This window comes from Hakea prostrata, chromosome 7 (assembly GCF_041222555.1).
Source record: "Hakea prostrata isolate BN-2017 chromosome 7, UWA_Hpros_2, whole genome shotgun sequence".
Lineage (NCBI taxonomy): Eukaryota > Viridiplantae > Streptophyta > Magnoliopsida > Proteales > Proteaceae > Hakea > Hakea prostrata.
Genome location: NC_142606.1, coordinates 45,615,904 through 45,640,467, shown reverse-complemented (window position 1 = coordinate 45,640,467; position 24,564 = coordinate 45,615,904). Strand labels below are relative to the sequence as shown.

General features: G+C 40.9%; 1 protein-coding gene across 1 annotated transcript; it reads left to right on the top strand.

The window, feature by feature from the left end:
* Positions 1–8,508: 8,508 nt before the first annotated feature.
* Positions 8,509–10,573, top strand: LOC149011258 (protein TPX2-like). Its single transcript, XM_089163954.1, has 7 exons — positions 8,509–8,576; positions 8,884–8,961; positions 9,043–9,084; positions 9,165–9,260; positions 9,365–9,424; positions 9,513–9,607; positions 10,094–10,573. Exons 1-7 carry the CDS (start codon positions 8,529–8,531, stop codon positions 10,209–10,211), a joined length of 537 nt encoding a protein of 178 aa, XP_089020080.1. The 5' UTR covers positions 8,509–8,528; the 3' UTR covers positions 10,212–10,573.
* Positions 10,574–24,564: the final 13,991 nt, after the last annotated feature.

The following is a 24,564-nucleotide window of genomic DNA, read 5'->3' as shown; positions in this document are numbered from 1 at the left end:
GACAAGAGATATGAAGAAAGTCACTCAAAAGAGCCAAAGAAGAAGTCAATTGCTATTAAAAGCTCCACCAAGAAGGATGATGAAAGTGAAAGAGAAGAAAGCGACTCTAATAGTGATATATCACTTATCAAAAGGAAATTCAAGAAATTTCTCAAAGGAAGAAAAGGAAGATACCCACTCAAGGGACAAGGGTTCAAGGAATAAAAATCTCTCAAAAGGAAGAACCCCACCCACTAACATTCAAGATGTCATTTGTTTTGAGTGTAGGAAACCGGGTCACTTCAAAATCGAGTGCCCAAACAAAGGAAAAAAAGAAAGCCTACAAAGTTGAAGTCACCTAAGCTACAAGCGATGATGAGGAAGAAAACGAGGAATCCGATGAGAAGATCAACTTAGCCTTGATGGCTAAATCGGATGAAGATCAAGACCTTGAGGTAAACTCTATATATGATAGTCTTGATTCTATGAATGATGAAAATGAAATAAATGATATTGATGAAGAAGATCTAGTCAGTAGCTTTCAAACCTTGTATAATTTAAGTAAGAAGCTTGAAAAAAAAGTTTTGAAAGATGAAGTCTTCACTTAATGACATAGTAAATGATTTACAAGAGTACATTAAGAAAATAGAAAAGGAAACATTGATCTAAACAACGTCCTTGTGACATTCACCAATGGGAAAAAGAACCTAGATAATCTTCTAGGAACCCAAGAGTCCTTAAGATAAAGAAGGACTTGGATTCAATGGTGAAACCACCACTTCTAGAAAAGGGAAGGAAGTTAGATTTGAAAAGGGGTCATCTAACAAGAATCCTTCACCAAACCTATTAACACTCAAGAAAACATTCAAAGTGGGAACAAGACTCAACCTCAAGCCAATAAAGAAAAAATTGGAAGAGAAAATCACCATTACCAAAGGAAAGGGAAAAATGGGAATCAAAGGAATAGACCAAAGAGTAACCCAGGAACAAAAGATCAAATTATTTTAACTAAGGTTATTCAAGAAATAATGGAGGATACTTTGACCATAGGTGGCAAAAACCCCAAAACTACCATAATGCCCAAAGCCAACAACATCACCAATTTTGGCCAAACCAAAACCAAATGATGTTTGCTTATAATTGACCATATCCCTACTATGCCTCTTTTGAGCATATGCTTCAACCTCCATTTAGGCCATATATGCCAAACCATCAAAGATCTAGAAGAAGTCAAAACTTTTATCAAAACACAAACCAAAGGAGTGGGCAAAGAAGTCAAAATACCAAAGGGCAAAGGAGACAAAAACCTCAAGTCCAAGAACCTTTTGACATTTGTGACCCAAGATTTCAAAGACCCAAGGGATATCAACCCACACGGTTTAACATGGAACCAATAAGATCTAACCAAGTTGGACCCAAGTAGACTTGGGGACCAATGTAAATATTTTCTTTCTTGTGTAGGTTTGCTTGATGAACTCTCAAAGAAATGAATGATACATTGATAGTGGTTGTTCCAAGCACATGACGTCAATCCAAAGGTCTTCACAAAGCTTAGATCTTATAATGGAGATGCGTTACTTATGGAGATAATAGCAAAGGAAAGATAGTGGGCACAGGTCAAGTTAACATTTGAGGTACTTCTATTTCAAATGTATATTTAGTTGATAAATTATCATATAACTTGCGTAGCATAAGTCAATTGGGTAGTATAGGCTATAAAGTTGCATTTGATGTTTCATGTTGCCATGTGAAAGATATGAGTTAAAATTTAATTCTAAAAGGTATTAGGAGATATAATGTTTATACCTATGTTTTCAATGAATTATCTCCTAATATGACTTGTTTTATGTCACAGGAAGAAACTCTTATTTGGATTTGAAAACTAGGTCACATTAATATGAAGTTAATTGAGACCATTACATCAAAGAACCTGTGTAATCCAGACCTAACCTTGACCCAAAAACCCTGTTGTTTGTAGGTTCGAAGACCCGAAGTGAAGGAAGAAGGCAACTATGGGTCATCTCAGTGGAAGACAAGGTGTTTGACCCATAATCCATGGAGATTGATGATGGTGCTTCATACTTGGAAACTTTGGCTGTGTTTGAGAAGAAACTACACCTTGATGAAGGAGAGCTTAGTTGATGGACCTAAAGCCTAATTGGACATGATTTGAAGGCATTCCTCTATGCTAGGTGAGTCATTTTTTGAGTTGGGAGAAGCCCACTTGAATTTGAGGAATTTTAAGCCTTGAATTCCTTGTCTGGGCCTTGTTGTCATGGCCTGGTCGACTATGGCCAGTCAACTAGCCAGGCTACCCAGCTGTTGACAGAATCAGGGAAGATCTTCTGTTCAGGGTTTTTGGAGCTCTATTTAATAGGACTGCGTGTTTCTTAGCCTCTTTTGTTTCTAAAACCTCTAGAGAATGTGGGAAACCTCTCTCAAAGCCTCTCCTTAGTATTGTTGAATGACTCTTGCAAGATCTCAAGTTCTTCATCTCTTGTTCATCTTCAAGGTTAGTAATTTCTTAACTTCTCATTGATTTACTCTTGTATTCATCTAATCCTATTGCTATGATTATGAAGATGGTATTGCAGCCTTGTAAACACCTCTTCTACAATCTCTAAGGTTGAGAATGAATCTCCATTCATTCCAGTGGTGCTGTGATCTCCATACTTGATTTTTAGAAGAGATCATAGTATTCTTCATGAAAGCATGATTTAATCTAATTGTTTTGAATTCTCTAGCATGATAGATCCATTCTCATGTTAGTATTCATCTCTGATCTACTGTTGATATTCATCTAGAGTGAATCCTTGTTCTCTCTAGTTTCTCTTTTGAATTCATAGTTTGTTTTCATTGAAAACTATGTTTTTTTTTATTTTTTTATTTTTTTTATTTTTATCAAATTAGAAAGTATTATTTTTTTTTTATCATTCTTGGTGTCTAATCTATGCTAGATAGTCTTAGATTACTATTCCTAATGTTCCTTTGAAATTTCGGAGTGTTTTGAATCTCGGAAGATGAGTTTCAAATCAAAATTCTGAATTTTGCTACGAACACTGTTCACCTAGTTGATTGGACCAAGCTGCCAGGCAGTATAACTTTGGTTTTCTTTGTCCGATTTGATCCCTTTGACCACCAATCTTCTAGGGCTTTTTCCTAATGTTGTATCTATGCTTGTTTAGGGTTTATTTGCTAACTTTGGACTTGATCTCTTGTTCCTCTGGATTTTCTTCGAATCTAATTAAGGTAAGGACAGTTGTTTCCATATTAACATAGTTGCGTGAACCTTAGCTTCTAATTTGGGAACTTCATAGATTCTCTGCAGTTCTTCTATTTTCTTATTATGATATTACTGTTGTAAGTAGTTCAAGTATAGTAGGACCTTGTTCATATATTCTTCTTATTACTTTGATCATGTATGGACATTATTCTTGTAATTTAAATATTCAATTGATTGTGTTTATATGTGTGTATCTTCTATATGTTGGAATATCAGTTGTGTATGTTATGACTGAATTAGGAATGTGATTGATTATGTATGATTTGGGATTGGGGAATGTCCTTTTGACATTTCTGTCCTTGGACATCAATGGAAGTGGTATGGGACATTTCCGATGGTGCCCTTTGACTCTTTCCTGGATTATTGGTTGTCATACCTAGGGTTTGTCTAGCGATGTTTGGCTAGGATGTCCCTGTTATATCAGATCCGATTCGGAAGGGTATTGAGACCGAGTAACCCATGGTAGCAATGTGGGTTTGTGGGCGCTTAAGACCGGTAACCAACCCGTGAGAGGACATGGATCACATTGTGGGGGCCATTCATTGGTAAGGTCAGAAGTAGTAGACTTGGGCTCATGGGCTCTCAAAACCAGTGAGTAATCCATGAGAGGACATGAGAGCTTCCCGTTTATTATTTGTGGATGACTAATAGGTTGATGAGTCCGTAGTCTGAGTTGGTTGTAGCCATAGGATATGCTGTCTCTATTGAGAAGGATACCGAAAAGGATCCCGAGAGGGGAGGAATGGAAGTATCTGACTCTGACTTGATATGACCAAGTAGATGACTCGCATTTGGCTAGTTTTTACCTTGACATGCGCCAATACTTAGACCAATGGTGATGTGAGAGAGCGGTGACCTAAACCCCAGCCAAGGAATGTTCGAGTGGGATGCAGGACACAATTACCACTGGAGAACCCAAGATACCGAGATGGTTGAGGGAGAGTGATTTGAGACGTACCCAAAGAAGTATGGTGCTATGACTTAAAGCATGTTTGCCAATAGAGACCAGCATACATTGAGTTAGATTCTTACATGCATTGTCTATTTCATATCATATTGTATATGCTATGTTCTGTTATCATGTTATTTGTGTTGCTATGGAATAACTTGCCTTGCTAAGTTCTTTTGAACTCACTCATTTTTGCAAATATCTTTGTTAGACTATGTTGCAGGTATTGACGAGTATGAAGGCCGGTACTATGAAGCACAAGCCGATGACACATACTACTCCCAAGCTGGTGGCTACGGTGACTATGAAAGTGAAGAACTCATGGGTGAAGACGTATCACGTCAGGATTAGTTGCACTCATGTGCTAGTTACTCGTTATTTGGACTCTGAGTGTCACATCCACCCAGCCGGTACCCCATTTGGAATACCCGGGATGTGATCCACAGTCCAAGGATCAATGATCTGAGGTCCATGCCTCCCACATACACGGTAACACAATCATGAACAGTAATAATCAATGGTAAAAACAGTTAATACTAAGTATCATGAATAAGATAAGATTAACTAAATCAGAGTGCGGAATATAGATAATAATAGAGTGTGATCAAAATCATAAAGGGTGAGAAGGTGTGGTAGCCACCCTCTCAGAGTAGCGGAAAAGAAGTAAATCAAGTTAGTTACATATCCAAGTGTCACCAGAATAATCCAAAAACAAGTTAATTACAAGATCCAAGGTTCCACAATTACACCAGGGGAATGGGGCACTATGCTAGGGTTTCTTCTATACTAATGGTAGTCTCCTCAACAGTACGGATGAAGTAAACCCAACGCTGCCGCTCCCGCACAACTGTGGGGCTAACCCTGGTGCGGATAGTAATCCTCCTCGGCTCCAATATACGGATCCTCACCGACGCCACTACCCGGAGGGTAGTATGTGGAATCATAGTCCGCCTCATAGGAGGTGCCATCGTAATCTTCGGTACCTGGAATGTAATCTACAACATTTGCACAAAAAGGAATGAGTTTGAAGAACTCAGCAAGGAAGTTATTCCATAATTAGAAATCATACACATTCAGAACATATAATAATGCAATGCGATATGGAACATATGATGCAGATATGAGCCTAACTCTATGAATGCTAGTCTCTAGGGTAGACATGCTTTAAGTCATAGCACCGTACTTCTCTGGGTCTTCAGTCACTCTCCCATTTTCATATCTTGGGAATGCCCGGGGAAGATCGGTAAAGTCATCAAAAAGTCGTGGTAAGGGGATCGGTCACCACTCTCTCACATCACCATTTGGTCAAGTACTGGCGCATGTCACAGTAAAGCCTAGCCCAATGCAAGTCATCTACTCAGTCGGTCAAGTCAGATTCAGATACGTCCATTCCTCGCCCCCGGCGATCCTTTCCGGTATCCTTCACACTAGAGTCAGCGAAATCCGGGATTTCGGACTCATCAACCCTATTGGTCATCCACATATAGTAAACGGGAAGCTCTCACGTCCTCTCACGGATTGGTTACCGGTCTTGAGCGCCCGTGAGCCCAAGTCTATCCATATGCAACTCTACCAATAAATGGCCCCTTTCAGGTATCCGTAGCATGGTTTATGTCCCCTACCGGATTGGCTACCGGCCTAGAGCGCCCATCCAACCATACACTACCACGGGTTGTTCGGTCTCAATGCCCTTCCGATTCGGGTCTGACATGACAAGGATGAACCTAGCCACACAACTAGACAATCCTATGTATGTCATGCAAAAACTCACTAGGAAAATTCACAAGGATCCTCCCATTAAGATCCGAACCTAAAACATAAGGGTTTCCAAAAACCCTATCAATTCTCCCATGGGTTTTGTATTAAACCCTAGATTCTCCGTGGGTTTCCATAAACCCTTGATCCTCCCATTGGATCCATACAATGAAATTAAACAATGGGGAAAAACAAAGAACCGGGGGAACCAATGGCTCTGATGCCAATGTTGGTAACACTTCATATATATCAATTTAGTTTAATTGATAGGGGAAAGATCCTTACCTGGATTCGCTTTCCCTTTTATGAAGTATACGCAGCGGAAGTAAATCTGGATCCACGTTCTCGTTCCACCACCAAAGCTCTACCGGGATGATTCCACAATCACAAGGATAGGGAAGTATTTACACAACCCAAATGCCGTGTGGAAAGAAGATGGAAGAATGATCTAAGGAAAAGGAAGGAAACCTCCACTAGGTTTCTCCTTCCTGCGTTTCTTGGAGAGAGGGAGAGAGAGATGGGAGCCGCCTCCTTTTCATGGAAAACTTACATAATGTTAACACACTCATTTATCAGTGGTTACCAAAATATATAACCCTATTTTGTAACCACCCTAATAGTGAGTTTACAAATTTGCCCTTGGGCATTTAATTTATTAATTATATTAATAAATTCCAACAGACAAAGGATGAACTCACCTTAAGCTGACGAGCTAATTCAACAAACTCCATATAAGGTCTTGGATCATCATCAAGAGAAGCATCACTTTGAGAACTACCGGGTGTTTCATCCGAGGACTATTCGTGCAAGTCCTTCAGACGATCCCCTGTGAGGTTGACAGCTCTCGTTTGATCACTATCACCCTCACTGGCATAACCCTCATGGGCATGACGTTTTCTCTCACGTGCTTTTGGGACGGGAACATTGGGATCAAACCGAAAACCACTCTTTGGCATCATGATCGGGAAAGAAAACTTACTAGTGAAAGATCAGTTTGAACTAAAAAAGCTGGTCGGGATCAAATCTTGGTCGAGAGCGATGAAAGCAATGGATCAAAACAAAGATGGAAAGGGGGTATTTATACTACTGGAAGAGGAGTTAATGATCTTAATCGAACAATTGCGAAGCAACGGAATCAACAGCTCGTAGGAGGAGACGCTTGGTCTTCCCTAGGCTGTCATTATGATCATTTACTCTGACATTTGATGTGGCAACGCGAGACTGGGCACATTGTCTGAGGAAACCCAATCGTCAAAACGGTTAATTCCTTCAGGCGGGAACAATTAATGAACCCCTCGAATGTCCCTAATTCTACCCCACACGATGCACTCATTGCACGAGATAGGGGGCTAGTGATACGGGAGGTTTTGTACCCGACAAATACGGACCTGAGCGGGTCTAAACCAGATACTCGGTCAGGAACTTTACCGACTAACTAAGAAAGAGCACCACTTACGCTGGACCTGTATGGAAACGACACCCTAGATAGAAGGTCAACTAGAAAGATGATTAAGCGGGATTACCGACGAGGGAGCGTAGTCAAGGCAGATATGACTACCATCGTCAGGAAAGCTTGTCCAACCCCGAAATAGGTAACCTATACACTATTTAAACAAGAACTCACCCCTCTGGTAAGAAACCGATACATTTTGAACATAATCTTCTTTAGCTCTTGCACGGGATCTTAAGTTGTTCACTGTCTGACTTAGCCATTCGAGGCGGCTGCCCGGCATACGAGCCGGCCCACTTTTATCCTTTCTTGCAGGACTCATCGTCTCTGGAGTTTTAAAGGGGCTCAGTCGGCATCTGAATCGTAACTGAGACACATCAGGTGGAGAGAGGATCTCCACATTTGGGAGTGACCCCCAAACGGACACTAAACTTCACAAATTGAATGCAACAGACACCCATCTGTCCACCTACCTACCGCTCTGCAAACAGGTTGTCAGCTTAATGTTGAACTGTAACCACACGAAGCAATAGCAAACAGTTCAAGATCTCCCCTTAATACTTGTCCTAATTACTTCAATTATAAGGAAGCATGCATCAACCTTACTAGTTTAATATCCTAATCACAACCGAAGTTTAGGACATGTTTCCATTCCATGATGGACCTTTTTATTCTTTTTCTTTTTGGCTTTTGGTGTTGTTCGATAACGGATGAAACAAGAAAGGCTTGAAGATAAGCCTGTTAACAACTCGTTGGTTATTAGTCCTTTCATCTTTCTCCATTAAAGGTATCTGAAAGCATAGTGATTGGAAGTTGATCCGACAGTTGGGTCTGTTACTAGGACGGTGGGAGTATTGCTTGATTATACCCAACAATTTAAAAAGAGATTTTATTAATTGAATCTATTTGGGAGTAATTCTAAACTTCTGAGAGGGAGATATAATCAGAATGTTTGGTGTTGATGGGTCCCATGGTGATCAGATAGGTATTGAATAAAAAAGTGCACTAAGAACACTAAGCAATTGATATGTGTCAACAGAAAGAATAAAACCCATCACTTACCAATCTTCCTCCCTCTTTTTATATCCATCTATCTTTTGTGTCTTCTTCCCATGCACCGGTTTAACATGGAGAACAATAACAATTCTTCACCATCAAAGGTTGGGAATTGCATGGATTCTTCACCAGTAGTTTTGGATTTGTTATAGATTCAACTTTTGTTGATTCTTATGAGGGGTAAAAATGGAAAATACATGATTACTAATGCGTATTGAGTCATGACTTATTAGAAGTGTCCTCAGCTTCTTTGTGGCTCCTCAGATCGCTTCTAGTTTTGATGAGTCATGACTTATCAGAAGTGTCCACAGCTTCTTTGTGGCTCCTCAAGTCACTTTTTTTTTGTTTTCATATATGATTTTCACTGCAGAACCTTATGAAGATTTGTAAAATTTGTTATTGTATCCGTAGAATTTGAAGACTACTGCATACTCCACTCTGCGTTCTACTCTTAAAGGACAGCAACAGGAGAGACTTCATTCTTATCAGGTAAGGGTTGTTTACTTCAATCAAAGTTAGCTTAGTTCCTTCGATTTTTATTTAAGACATATCTAATGCATGCTTTTACAGCCTAGAGGACAGCAACAGGATAGATTTCATGATAAATCCAAGGTAAATTATAACATTGAGGCTTAATTGATCAATCTGAGCAACAGCAGACTTCATTATCATTTCCACATCTTTCTGTTTAGGCTACCCAGAAGCCTCCCAATAAGGAAACTAAACCATTGGAAATCATGCTTCATACACAGCAGCGCGCAGCCAGGCGTGCAGGGTTCAATAATATGGTTGGTAACTGTTCATGATATATTACTTATTACTTCTGTTAATACCATTATATATATATATGATTGGAAATGTTCTAGCTATCACGTTTCCCTCCAAAGTGCAGGTTTCAGCGAAGATGTATCTCTTAGAACGACAGAAACAGATTGCAGAGAGGGTGCAAAAGGTAATTAAGAGAAGATGGCCATGCATTCTTGGAGAAGTTCATGTTTAAAAACAAACTTAATGAAATTTTAAACCGTTGGAGTATGCAGATTATAGAAGCAGAGGAGGTTCGAATTTTAAGAAAGGAAATGGTCCCAAGAGCTCAATTAATGCCTTTCTTTGATAGGCCCTTCTTCCCACAAAGGTATCACACAACTTGAAAACAGTACATACCGTAAGCTACACCTTCAAGTTCTCGATCTAATCAGTGAGCAAAAGCCTGCATTTTCATCATGATCATCTTTTTTATAATGTGTTTTTTTTTAAGAATTGTGGTTGTACCACCTCAGCAAAACTTTTACCAGTTAATCTCAAGCTCAAAAATGGAGGTTGATTGACACACTTGGTCAGCATGCTTGTTGATGTGGCACAATCATAGTGTTAATCCCAAGTTGAAAATTAGGGGGGGGGGGCGGAGCGAATTCGTTGTATTTTCTCTTTCGATGTGGTGATGCTTCTTTAGCTGCAAGTCAAGATTAGCCAGGAAAATCTGATAAACACTAATCATACACAGAAATGTTTACTACATACCACAATATAACTGGGTCTACTAGATGGTAACTTCCCAATCTACAATCAAAATAGTATTGGTCATTCTATTAGCTAATTATTTTTTTTCTTTCTTGACTAGGTCAACAAGGCCTCTGACTGTTCCAAAGGAACCACGTTTTATACGGATTTTGAACAGTAAATGCTGCCTTTCTAACAATGAACTGGAAGGTTTCGAAAAACTCAGAAGCAAGCTGTGAGCATCCAATCACCAAGGCCCGAACGACAAAGTTCTAGCAATATAATAGTGCATTTTCGGTTGTGGCACTTTCAAGTTTCTTGGGCGGGTAGAGAGTAGAGACAGTGTTTCCGTATTCTAGAATTCAGTAATATTGTAGCTAGACTTAAATTGGCAATGGAGAAAGTTGAATATTGTAATTCTATGGATTTAAGTAATTAATAATTTTAGAATAAATGATAAAATTCAAAATCATAGTTCATTATGATTGGGGTGCACTATTACAACACAGAATTGATAGGCAAGAAGATGAGGAGACCTTTCCAAAAAGGAGCTTTTGAAAGAAAGGAAGAAAAGGGGACTGTTGCGTCTTAGATCCGACCAATGTCCCAATTGAAAGACTGATATCCAATCCACTTCCCGATCAATAGAGGAATGGCACTTGCAAAAGAAGTTAGACGCAGGCCGGCTAGGATGCCGGGCAATTGCCTCCAATGGCTAAGTCAGTCGGAGATCAGACTAGGATTTCAAGTGAGCTCTACCTAGAGATTATCCAGAAAAATTTTGTGTCCTTACCTAAGGATTGGGACCTTGATAAATAATGTTTGGGTTACCTTTCTTAGAACCGACAGAATCTCGCATACTTGTTTGCCTAGCTGTTTTGGGATGGACTCCAGATTAGGAGTTTCCATTTATGTTAACAGTCCTTTTTTGACTTAGTGTTGGCGGCATTCCATATTGGTTATATTTAATCGAGACATGTACCAACCTATCAGCCGGGTGATAGGCCGAGTGATCGGCTAACCCCGTACTCATGTGTGTCCACACATGTGCATCTTATTCGTAACACTAGCCCCCTAGCCCGTGCGATGAGGATTATCATCGGGCGAGTTAGTCCTTGCCGGGATATGAATCGGTATGATGCTCCCCTGATTATCTATGCTTCCTAGGCCACTTAAGGGTATGTGACCGTTGAGTTTCTTAGGCGTTAGCCCCAGTCGTGTGATTACACGTCACCTGACGGGACAGTTAGTCATAATGACTCCTCCGAGTTACTCAATCGTCTCGCAACCCTGACCGTTGATCTATCATATTCCGTCTGTTCGATTAAGATCGTTTCCACTTCTTCTGGAGGTATAAATACCCCTCATTTCCCTATTGCAAGTAACATATCGCTTTCACTGCTGTCGACTCAGCTCTCGGTCTTCCTTTTCATTTTCTTTCACACGTTTTCTCGACCAGTAAGTTTCATTTCATCATGGTTAAGAAACGTGGTTTGGGTCCCGACCATAGATTTAAATTTGACTTGCCTAAGAACCCAAGGAAGAAAACTCGTCCTACCTGGGAGGGCTATGCAAGCAAGGGTGACAGCGACCAAACGTGAGCTGTCAGCCTCGTAGAGGTTCACCTTAAGGATTTGCATGAGCAATCCTTTGAGGACTTATCCGAGCGATCTCTAGGATATAGTCCTGCTGATGATGATCCATTAGAATTTGATGAGGTCCTTAGGTTAGTGCAGTCCTTTGCCCAGCCTTGTTGCCTCCAATACTAAAGATGAGTCCGCACTTCCTTCCACCTCCTGTGCTGGCCCTTCTTCCAGGACCAAAGCCTCTGTTCCTCGTCCCCGTTTCCAACATCCGAGTGGGTCTCGTGGCCCTTACCCCCCTTAGCCTGATAGGAAAAAGCTGAGTGCTACCGCCTTAGCCCGGGCTCAAAATTAGCCTCGTACTCCTTGGCATGTATTATGTCCAGAGTACTTCGAGTCTCGACTTCTATCCGTGAACCCTTACTCCCATGGATTTGAGTCGGTTTCTTGCTTCAATATTCCCGAGGGTTATGAAGTTCGTCTTCCTACTCGGGATGATAGGGCCAATCATCCTCCGAAGGGATTCTTCTCTCTATATTTCGACACCTTCATCAGGGGCTATGACTCCCCTTCCATTCTCTCTTCTTGGAGGTCCTAAATCACTTCGATATCTGCCTTGCCAACCTCACCCCGAACAGCTGGCATAATGTCATAGGGTTTGTAGGTTTTTGTAGCAATCTAGGCGTTGTCCCGACCTTCCGTCTCTTCCATTATTTTTTTATGCTTCGCCCTCACTCGTAGCAAGGTTGGTACTATTTGGCCAAAAGGCCTTTCAAGGTGCTCGAGTTCCAGGGCAACTTCATTGAGCACGAGACCCTCCCTTCCACCACAAAAAAGTGGAGGGAGTTTTTCTTGTCTGTCGGTCTTCCTCTCCCATCCCTTTTGTTTGTGATTTCCAAGAGAGGACGAGGGAGGAGCTTAATGGGTTAAATACCCTGTTTGAACTTGTAAAATCCAGCCCTATCCTAACGCTGACCCTGACCCGGATCCATTGTTGTTTATAGGTCCGAAGACCCGAAGCGGTGGTAGAAGAGACTTGTGGACCCTTTTGATTGATGTACATTGTCGGTGTTTAGTGAGAATCTATGCATCGAAGAAGAGTGAATTAGTTGAAGTACCTAATGGACTCCCATGCACAATCCGAAGGTATTTCCCGAAACTAGACGTCTTGATTGACTTGTAGAAGAACACCCCACTCAATTTGACCCTGTATAGCCCTCTGAATCCCTATCCGAAGTTGCTGAACTATTTTTGGATTTTCTGCTGAAACCTGTTTTGGTCAATCCTCCTTGGTTGATGCCATCGACCAAGACCATCGACCAAAGTGTCCCAGACTCGAAGTTAACGATTCTTTGGAATATTCCCTATCCTATTTATGCTAGCCTCGTGTTTTTGAGCCCCATTCTAATCATTACCACTCCTGAGAACGTGGGGAGAGCTTCCCAAAGCACCTCCTTGGCATTGGTGAGGAAGATTCCACCCAAATCATTGTCAATCATTGTTCCTTGTCTCCATCAACAACTACAAGGTATGATTCATCACTTTCACTCTCTATTCTATTCTTTTCTACTCTTTTCTATTCCTTTTCTTGTTGTTGATGCTGCAACCTTGCAACCATCACTCCAAGTGTTCACTCTTGCTTAACCTATGATCGTCTCCCATGTCCATTGATGCTATGCTCTCATTTCAAGCCTTGCATATGCATTCCTTGATTTTCTTCTTAACTTCATGCATTCTTATCATAAACTGAGGTATATAGTGTGCTATGTCTATATTTAAGGCTAGCATATGATCCTAATTCAATCCCTATAAGTTCCCCTAGCTAATTCATGCCTTTCCAATGCAAATGCAATTGATTTCAATCCATGCTATGATTCTTATCTATAGAACTTAGTAGTCCAATTTGGGGCTTTCTATTTAGACCTTTAGATTGTATTAATTCTTTGATTAGTAGTGTTGAAGCATCCCTCCAAGTTCCGGGTTGATCTGAGCCCCGGAAGACTGATTTTGGACCAAAATCCCCAAAATCCAATATGCAGCCCCGATACTGTCTTGGTCGATCCTCTTTGGTCGATGCCATCGACCAAGAGCATCGACCAAACATGTTGTTGACTGCAACTTCACCCAGTTTTGACCCGTTCGACCTCCGATCTTCCCGGTTTCTTCTCTAATCTCTTATTTATGTTTTTTTAGGGTCTTAACACTATTATTGCATCATTCCTTTGTAACTCTTGGATCATCTTCAACTCAACTTAAGGTAAGGATGGTTATCGCCATAAATACATAGGCTATGTACTTATGTCTTGATGCTCATAACTTAATGAACATAGCCTCTTAATTGCTTTTGAATATCATAGGACTGCTATACATGTTTTAGAACAATAGCATTGTGATTTCATATACTCTTGTTATAATGATTTATTATTCTTGCTACTTGTATATATGACGGATCATTTCAATGTTATGATTTAACTTCTATCATGATGATGTATCAAATGTATGCAATATGATGGACTTGAGTATGTGATTGCTTAGGTATAACTTGGGATTGGGGAGTGTCCTATTGACGCTTCTGTCCTTGGGCATCGGAGGGAATAGTATGGGATGTTCTCCGAAGGTGCCTATCGACACTTTCCTGGGTTATTGGATGACATACATAGGATCGTCTAGTTGTGTGGCTAGGATTTTCCTTGTCGTGTCAGACCCGAATCGGAAGGGCATTGAGACCGAACGACCCGTGGTAGTGTATGGTTTGATGGGCGCTCAAGACCGGTAACCAACCCGTGAGAGGACATAAACCATGCTACGGATACCCGAAAGGGGCCATTTATTGGTAGGGTTGCAAATAGCTAGACTTGGGCTCACAGGCGCTCGAAGATCGATGAGTCATATCCGTGAGAGGACGTGAGAGATTCCCGTCTACTATTTGTGGATGACCAATAGGGTTGATGAGTCCGGTGGGTGATATCCGTGACTCTAGTATGAAGGATACCATAAAGGATCCCGGGATGAGAGGAATGGAAGTATCTGGATCTGACTTGATACGACTAAGTAGGTGACTTGCATTGGGCAAGGCTTCACCTTGACATGCGCCAATACTTAGACCAAATGGTGATGTGAGAGAGCGGTGACCGAAACCCCAGCCATGGATTGTTCGAGAGGGATGCAAGACCCAACTCCCCCCGGTATTGAGTGACTGAGACTTACCTAAAGAAGTATGGTGCTGTGACTTAAAGCATGTCTACCATAGCGACTGGCATTCATAGAGTTAGAATCATACTTGCATCATGTTATGATTTGTACTTATGTGGTTATAAATTATGGAATAACTACCTTGCTGAGTTCTTTTGAACTCATTCTTTTTGTGCAAATGTTTGTTAGATTATCCCGCAGGTGTTGAAGACTCCAATGGTGCACCCTACGAGACGGACTTTGATTCCACATACTACCCTGTAGGTGGTAGCTACGATGAAGATCAGGGTTATCGTGCCGAGGAGGATTACACTGCGTACCAGGGTTAGCCCCACTGGTGGTGAGGGAGCGGCCGTGATGGGCTTTCTTCGTCCACACTTATGAAGATATAATTATTAAGATAGAAGAAACCCTTGCTTAGTGCCCCATTCCCCTGGATTTTTGTTAAACACTGGGATATGTAATTAACTTTCACTGAGTTACTCTTTAAATATTGGATTGTAACTTAACTTGATTTTACTACTTTTCCGCTGCCACTGAGAGAGTGACTTCCGCTCATTTTCTCTTTCTTATAATCATACTTATACACTTGGTATCATTTATTTCCGCACTCTGATTATCTGTTCATATCTTATTCATGATATCTTTTATTTATTGCTTTTACCTTGATTGTCATTGTTCATGATTGTGTTATCGCGTATGTGGGAGGCATGGTCCCTCGATGCTTGATCCTTGGACTGTGGATCACATACCCGGGTATGCCAAATAGGGCACCGGCTGGGTGGATGTGACAAACCTGACTCCAAAAGAGATGGAGATCGTCCAGGAGATAAATCTGGTCAAGGGAGATTCCTGTGATGTACACGGATACACTATGGAATATACTCCCATCTTGCAATTGTGGAATTTCGCCTTGGGTGAGCCCCTCGCTTAGTTTGTATTTTCTTTTCTTTCTATATTTTTATACATGTATCTGACCCAGTCATCTTTCTTTTTGCAGTGCCTAAGGGAGTTTCATTGGATGCTTTGACAGCTGTTGCCAGTGGTCCACCGTTGCCACTGCTGTTAGGCCCCCGCCCCCACAAAAGAGTCCCACAAAGAGGGGTGACCCCTTAGCCTTCCAAGAGGGACAGCGCCCCCGCCTAGGATTCCTCTCGGGTGGTCCCTTAGAAAAGGGCGAGGGTGTCAATGGCCTGGCCTTCCTCAGAGTCTTCGAGTCTTTTTGTCCTGCAATGGGATTTAATTGCCCGGGATTTAATTTTTTCCGATCCAGCCACTTCCCAAAGCTGGATTGAGAAGTCAACCCTTCGATTTGATCAGGATTTTTTGAAGGACTCTCGGGACATAAGCTTTTTCCAAATGCGTACAGGTAAACCTACCTTTGCATTTTTCGATTGTCCTTTCCATTTGTGTATTTTTTGTGATCTCATATCCAATGCTTTCCCAGGTACTTGTGCAAGGCAGCTCATTGCTTTCTAGAGGTGGCTGATCAGGCTCATCATCGGGCGGAGGAACTGAGGCTTCCGTAGGAATTGTGTAAGCAACCCAACCAATACTCCCACCAGGCCAAGCAGGACATTGAGTCTCTCAGGGAGGACATGGAGTCCCTACGGAAGGAGAGGTCTGCCCTTAAGGAGAGTTGGGACAAATATAAGGGGAAATCTAAATCCCTCGAGAAGAAACTCGGGAAGGCCTCTTTGGATTTGGAAAAAAGGCACTGCTCTTCTTGACTAGCTGGAGGGGGAGAACCAAGATTTGAAAGAGTTGGTCGACTGGCTGAAAGGTGTGTGAAATCCCCTAGATTTCTAACCCATTAATCCATGATGTGAAGACCCACGAACCCGGGCCTCGAGTCAGCGACAACGATGGGCCATTCGAGTCGAGCCTGAAGGTTTGGAAGTGGATCCAATGATTGTGGACGATCCTTGTGATGACTAGACAACTCTCCTAGAGTTTAAGAGAAGATTAATCACGATGGCATTAAAAGGCGATTTTGGCACATCCGTAGACCGGTGATGGAGAGTCCAATTTACGAGATTAAGGTACTCAAACGTAGATAATCGAATAACCTTTCTTTTAAACAAAAATCATCGAAATCGGAGTCCATTTGGGGGTCCATCATGGACCGGTCAGTTGGACCAGTCGACTGCCCCAACCCCGCATCCCTTTTCTAGCTCCGGGACAAAATCGGGATTCCGAGTTTTTAAACCCTAATTTAAGTTGTAGCTCACCTCTAAATGCATTTTTTAGTGCTAGAACAGGGCTGAGGCTTTGGGAACAGAAGAAACCAAGGAGAAGAGTAGATCTTATCCAACCAAAGGTGCTTTGTGATTCGGATTGTTGCGGGAACGTTGAAAGTGGTGAGAATTCTTAAACCCTTCTCTTTAGACATAGTTTTGTGGGGGGGGGGGGTTTCCTCACTCCTTTTATGGGATTGCGGTAGTGGAAGCATGTTAGCTTTATTGGATGCTTTTGAATTCTTGTTTTGAGGTTGCACTTTAGTATGAGAGTTTTTGGTGTGAATCCTTGCAAAAGATTTCACATTTGGACTCTCTGAGACGCCGTGGGCGATTGAGGAGAGCCAAATTTGGGGCTTTTTGATCGAGATCGAATTTGATCAAATTGAAGGTACTCTTAGGATCCTTTTGTTTCCAATTAGACTTTCCCAAAGTTTCGTTTCAATTTGACTTCGAATCGGTGGCGTTGACTTTTTGCCGATGACTTCGAATCTGTCACACCCCGCCCTAAATCCACCAAGGGGATACCCTATCTGGATTACCCGGGGAGTGAATTACAGTCCCGCCGATCAAGTTTAGGAACGATCATAGTCACTTAGCACAATAATATAATCAAAAGCAAGAACAATTCCTTGTATCCAAATAATTTAATAATAAAAGTCTAGAAAAGATCTTAGCAGGATTCACAAATAACATCAGAGTGCGGAAAGGATTTCATTAGTATAAACAATCAAGTGTGAAAAGGAGGGAGGAAATCCATCCTATAATATTAGCGGAAGATGAAACGACTAAAAGTAAAGGTTACAACCGATTCACCAAATAACAAGTGAAACAACTAAGCTATAGTCCCGACAATTCAAAAACAAAGGTTAAAAAGGGAATGAGGCGAGTTCGGTAAAGTCATCTCAAAAACCATGGTTGGGGATTTAGTCACCACTCTCTCACATAACCGTTTGGTATAAGTACTGGCGCATATCAAAGTAAAGCCTAGCCCAATGCAAGTCATCTACTCAGTCATATCATCTTAGATCCAGATACGTCAATTCCTCGCCCCCGACAATCCTTTCTGGTATCCTTCACACTAGAGTCAGCATAATCCCGTATTACGGACTCATCAACCCTATTGGTCATCCACAAGTAGTAAACGAGAGGCTCTCACGTCCTCTCACGGGTTGGTTACCGGTCTTGAGCGCCCGTGAGCCCAAGTCTATCCATTTAAACCCCTACCAATAAATGGTTCCCACAATGAGATTTATGACCTCTCACGGGTTGGTTACCGATCTTGAGTGCCCACAAATCCCCACTGCTACCACGGGTCATTTGGTCTCAATGCCCTTCCGATTCGGGTCTAATACGACAGGGACATCCTAGCCAAACCACTAGACAGTCCTATGTATGTCATCCAATAACTCGGGAAAGAGTCGATAGGCACCTTCGGAGAACATCCCATACTATTCCCTCCAGTGCCCAAGGACAGAAGCGTCAATAGGACACTCCCCAATCCCAAGTTATATGTAGGCAATCACATATTCAAGTTCATCACTTCTCATGCATCCAATACATCTTCATAATACAAGTTAAATCATGATATTGAAATGAATCATCATAGACATAAGTAAACAAGAATAGTAATGTAAGATGACAAGAGTATAAAGATTTGAATACTACTGTTCTAACACATATATAACAGTCTTATAAAAATTAAAAGTAATCAAGAGATTCTATTCATAAATAAGAACATAAATCATAAGTTGATGATCTATATGTTTATGGAGATAACCATCCTTACCTTAGGTTGAGTTGATGATGAATTGAGAATACCAAGAATTAGTCCAAAAGAATTGTTAAGACCCTAAACAAACATCAATAATAAGTTAGAGAAGAAGTCGGGAAGATCGGATGTCAAACGGATAAAAACGGAGCAAGGTTGCTGTCAGCAACAAGTTTGGTCGATGGTCTTGGTCGATGGTATCGACCAAAAGGATCGACCAAAATTGTCTTCGGGACAAAATAGTGGATTTTGGGGATTTTGGTCTGAAATGGGTCTTCTGAGGTTCGGATCGATCCGAAACTTGGAGGGATGATTCATAACAATGTAAGAACACTACCTAGCAAGTATTATCACAATCCAATGGTCCAAATGAAAACCCCCAAATTGAGGTCCTATGTTCTAAAAACAAGAGTCCTAGCATTCATGAGAAATTGATGGAATTGAAAGGGAAGCTAGAGAATTAGTTGGGGAATAGGTTAGGAACATGATTACAATCATTTGCAATGCAGAGATTAGACTAATCATACTCCACATCTCAGTTTAGTATAAGAAATCAAGTTGTTAAGCAAGGAATCATGGTAATGTATATGTAAGGATCAAGATGCAAGTGAGGCATGGCAAGAATGAAGGAAAAGCAAGTGTAAATGGGAAGAGACGTTCATGGCAAGGTGTTTGCAAGGTTGCAGCACCTTGGCCATGGTCTCATCAGTAAAAGAAGAAGGGAAGTGAGTAGAATAGAGAGCAAGAGAGAGAATCATACCTTGGAAGATGATAGTTGAAGAAAAGAGACAATGATTATTGTAGAAGATCATCACCCAAGCCAAAGAGGAGCCTAAGAGGAGCCTTCCCACGTTCTCAGGTGTTGAAATGAGTAAAATATCGTTCTAGGTTCGAGGTTTCACTTAAATAGATGAAGGAATATACAAAAAGCATATTTTTCTCGATTTTGGGTAACTTTGGTCGATGGTTTTGGTTGATGGCATCGACCAAAAGGATCGACCAAAACAGGTAACAGGTTTCAGTAGAAAATCCAGAAATAGTTCAGCAACTTCGAACAGGGATTTGGAGGGCTATACAAGGTTAAATTGAGTGAGGTTTTCTCCTACAAGTCAATCAAGAAGTCTAGTTTTGGGAAATATCTTTGGATCAAGCATGTGAGGTCATTAGGTCCACCAACTAAGCTCACCTTCTTCGATGCGCAAGCAGGATTTGCCAGACATAGTTCAGCAACTTCGGACAGGGATTTGGAGGGCTATATGGGGTAAAATGCAGTGGGGTTTTCTCCTACAAGTCCATTAAGAAGTCTAGTTTTGGGAAATATAATCGGATTGAGCACAGGAATTCATTTGGTATTTCAACTAATTCACCCCTCTTCGTTGCGCAGATTCAAAACTAACACTGACAATGCTCTCAAGTGAGGGGCATCATCGTCAATGTTCATGGGCTTGGGTTCCTACACCAAATCATCAACCAAAAGGGTCCACAAGTCTCATTTCCCCCACTACGGGTTTTCAAACCTACAAACATAACAGGTCCTGTGACACTCAGCCCAAATCTAGCCCGGAAACCCGATCTGTTTTGGGTCAAGTAGGGTTTGTTTAATGTTGACTTTGAAGTTTGACCGTGATTTCAGTTTTACTATCTTTGAAAATCTTAGGAAGATGTCTTTGTGGGCCATCTCAGTAGAGGATATGGTGTTTGACCCAGGGTTCAATGAAGAATGAGCCAATAATGGGATTTTTTGAGAAATGGGAGACTTAAGATGCTCCGGGATGGAAATGGGGGAATGTCAAAACCCATGGATATTGATGATGGTGTTTCCTTATGGAAACCTTACTTGATTTGGTGTTGAACTATTTATTTTGTGAAGAAGAACTTGATTGATGGACCTAAAGCTTAGTTGGACCTGGTTTGAAGACTTCCCTCCATACTAGGTAAGTAGTACGATGTATTGAAAGAAGCCCATCCAAAAATATTGAAGTTAGGCCCATTAAATCCCTATTTTTGAATAAGCTGTCCGAGCAGTGGCATTTTGGTAAATATCTGTTTTGAAGGTTTTCAAAAGCTTTATTTCTTTTAATTTCGTGGTAAACTATTTCCATTATGTTTCTAAACCTTTAGATAGTGTGGGATCGACCTTTGAACTTCCTCTTTGGCATCCAATCAACCAACAGGGTCAGTTTGGTCAGTTTGGTGAAACCCTAGTAACTCTTGAACTCTTTGTGCTATTTAAAAGGGGGAACTTCAAGTGTTTCACTCCCACTATGTTTCTAGTCTTTGGAGAACGTGGGAAGATCCCTAGAACCTCTCCTTCGAAGCCAAGAAAGATCCTCAAGTATCTGTTCAGGTTTCTTCATCGGTTTCTCTTCTAAAAGGTTGGTATTCAATTCGCTTCTTCTTTAATTCATTCTTTCTTCTCTACTTCTGATCTTCTGATCATGAGAAGGGTATTACACTACTGTAATGACCTCTTCTTTAATTCTTTTAGCCCTAGAGTGAATCCCCCAATTCACTCTATGATCTTGAAGCCATATGGCGATGATCCTTGAATTTGATTCCACCAAAGCTCTTAATGATACTTTCCCTAATTTCCTACCTATCTTTATTATTGTGGGGAAGGTCTCATATTATTACCATGACCTTCCCTTGTGTCCTCATGATTGAGGAGTTGATCCTTGTTTTTCTTTGGAACAATTGGCAACCCTTCTATTTTCTATCAATTCATTGGACTCTCCCCAAAACCTTTCTTGATTGTAAATTCTTTGCCCTAAGGGTGAATCTTTATTCTCCCTAGTCTTTTCGTGGGATACACGGATTCTTGTTAGTAATCCCTAATTGTATGATTTGAATTTGTTTCCCTTCACTTTAATTGAGAACCTTATTTTCTCTCATTAGTAGACCCTTCCTAATTCCATTCTTTATTTTGAATTACTAATGAGATATTCCTTTATCTATCTTGGGTTGTTTTTGTGAGAATTAAATATGGGTAACTCTCATGAGAGGTAACCAACTCTTATGAGAGGTAACCATATCTGAAACCCTAATGTTCTTTTATCTGTTGGAAACTTCCCAACACTTTTTCAGATTGTGCATTCTTTGTTTCTCTTTCCCATGGGTGAATCTTGATTCTTTGTTTCTCTTTCCCTTGGGTGATATTTGTGTTAACCTAAACTTGATCATCTATGTTTTTCTTGTTTTATTGTCTATCAATTTATTTCCCTTCATCCGGTGCTCTTAACCTTTTCATTGGGAGCCAAAAAAGGGTGAAATCCTAACCTCTTGGATCAAACCAAGAACCCTTAGTTTGATCTTGTTATCAGCCAATCAATGTGTTTTCTTTACTAAAATTGTAACCTATCAGTCTCTAATTCTTTATCCTTGATCACACTATATTTTCTTCATGATCCATGTTTAACCTAATTAGGATTTCTAATTATTCTTTCTTCATTCTTGTTCTTGTTTGAGATCAGGAAAAAGATGATGCATCCTTGGAACCATCTATTCCATGATCTCATTCTATTCTTTGAGATCTATGATCATCATCATGATCTTAACCCTAGTCAAATAAATTCTTTGAAACCCTAATCCTTTTATGATCTTTTTGGAAACCTCTTGTAACCTTCCATGTGAGGGAAACCTCATGGGTAATGTTTCTGTTAACATAAACTAGATTTCCTATGATTTCATGTTATTTTCTTGATAACAATCATTCCCTCTCTTTCCGTGATCATAACCTTTTCACGATCCATATGTTATGATGAAACCCTAACCTCTTTGTTACAAACCTATTATGATTGATTTTTGAACTATGATCTCCCCCATGTCTTCATTTGGGTTAGGTTGTACTTGGTCTTCAACCCCATGAGCAAAGCACCCTTGTATAGCAATATACTTGGGGGCGGTTACTAGTGGCGGTTGATTAAACCAAGCGACCGCCTTAAGCGACCGCCCGGTTCTGCTTGCGGGAAAATGCCCTCTTTTGCCCCCTGTTCGTTATAAATAGCATCCCTCGCCCTATTAACGCATTATTATGTTCGGGATTGCTATTTTGGGCGATTAGGCGGCTGTGGAAACGTACGGGATTCAGGTCTGAAGTGCTGTTAATGATATGAAACCTTTTCTCTTCTATTCTTGGTGATTCTTATTAAGGTAATGAATCTCCATCTTCTATTCTCTTCTTTTTAACCTCTAATTGATATGAACCCATCCCCATTTTGTTAGTGGTTACCCAATTGATTTGTTGTATCTCCCTTTTCAATGTTCTTGATGAGATCCTGTCCAGAAACGAATCCCCGTATTTGTTTAATGGATGGATCCCATCAAAGGGGAATGATTTGGGTAATAAATCTTTGTTAATTTTAGGGTTTCTTGTTACCCCCTTGTTCTAGACCTATTAAGCTTGAAATTCGGACTAAGATGATCCCAAAACGGATTGAAATCGGATGATAAAAAGTCTGATTTTCGGAGTTGGAAACTGTCTGCAAAATAGGGGGTTCGCTTGTGGAGGTCGCTTAACTTAAGCAACCGCCACAAGCAACCGGCTGGTTTCCGAAGAATCGTGTAGGTTTGATTTTTGAATTATTTTGACTCTTGACTCTTATACATTCTTGTAACCCTATGCCTAGGTGTTCTCTGTTTCAAATAAAAGTCTTATAATAGTTTTTGGATTGCAAGTTAGAGGACTTCTACTAAATTACAGGTAAGGACATGCATTCTTATTTATATGCAATTACATATACATTATGATTTTGTTGTTCTATTTACTATTCTTTGATCATGTATCTTGCTGTAATTGTATAAAGCATGTAAATCTTATTGTATACTCGCTGTTTGTGGTATTCCTTGATGTACTTCATCTTTTATGATATTGCACAATTGTTCATGATATGATAAAGAGTGATGTAGTGTGATTGTGATGGAAGGGTATTCCATTGGGATATCTTGGCTTGGGATATCGAAGGTTGTGGAATGGGACACATGCCTGCTGATGTCTCCAGCACTATCATGATTACTTGATGACATACTTAGGGAGTCTAGAATTGCATGGCTAGGTACCCCACATGCTATTACCCTTTCGGCAGGGGAATTGAAGCCGGGTGACCCGTGACAATGGTGACGTGACTATGTTTCATCCAACAGCGGTAACCAGTCCGTGCGGAGACTCAGTGGTCCACTATTGGTCATGTAATGGTAGGGTTGCATATGTTAGGGTTGGGCTCATGGACGTCCAAGGAGCGGACCGGGTGTCGCGAGGAGTCATGAGAGCATCCGCCCCAATAATATGTGGATGACCATAGGGTTAAGGAGTGGAGTCCAACAGAGGTAGCCAGTCCGTGAGGATTCACACTCCTAGGTTGCGAAGGATACTGAACCGAGTTGGTTGGTGCCATTGGGAAAGTATCTGGACTTCATATAGTATGTTACCATTATGACTTGCATTGGATTAGAAACCCCGACATGCGCCAGTACTCATTGCCAATGGTCGTGGTGAGAGAGTGTTGACTTAACCCCTAGCCATGGTTTGAGAGCCAGGTGTGGACTTACCCCTTTGCCCAAGATCCCTACAGAGGTAACCAGTCCTTGCCGGATCAGAGTGATGAGACTTACCCAAAGGAGGGCTGGTGTATATCTTAAAGCATGTCAGCCATTAGAGACTTGCATAGTTAGATCTTAGTAGCATTCATATTTCTGCATATCATCCATATCCTTTCATATGTGCATTCGTGGATTGTATTGACATATATATGAGAATTGCTTGTTCCTTACTGAGTTCGTTGGAACTCATTCCTTTCATTGTATGTATTATATA

Bases quoted from the DNA above. Each gene is read 5' to 3' on its own strand.
- LOC149011258 (XM_089163954.1), top strand. From the start codon at position 8,529: ATGCACCGGTTTAACATGGAGAACAATAACAATTCTTCACCATCAAAG. The intron at 8,962-9,042 runs GTAAGGGTTGTT...ATGCTTTTACAG, and splicing joins AGAGACTTCATTCTTATCAG to CCTAGAGGACAGCAACAGGA. The intron at 9,608-10,093 runs GTATCACACAAC...TTTCTTGACTAG, and splicing joins AGGCCCTTCTTCCCACAAAG to GTCAACAAGGCCTCTGACTG.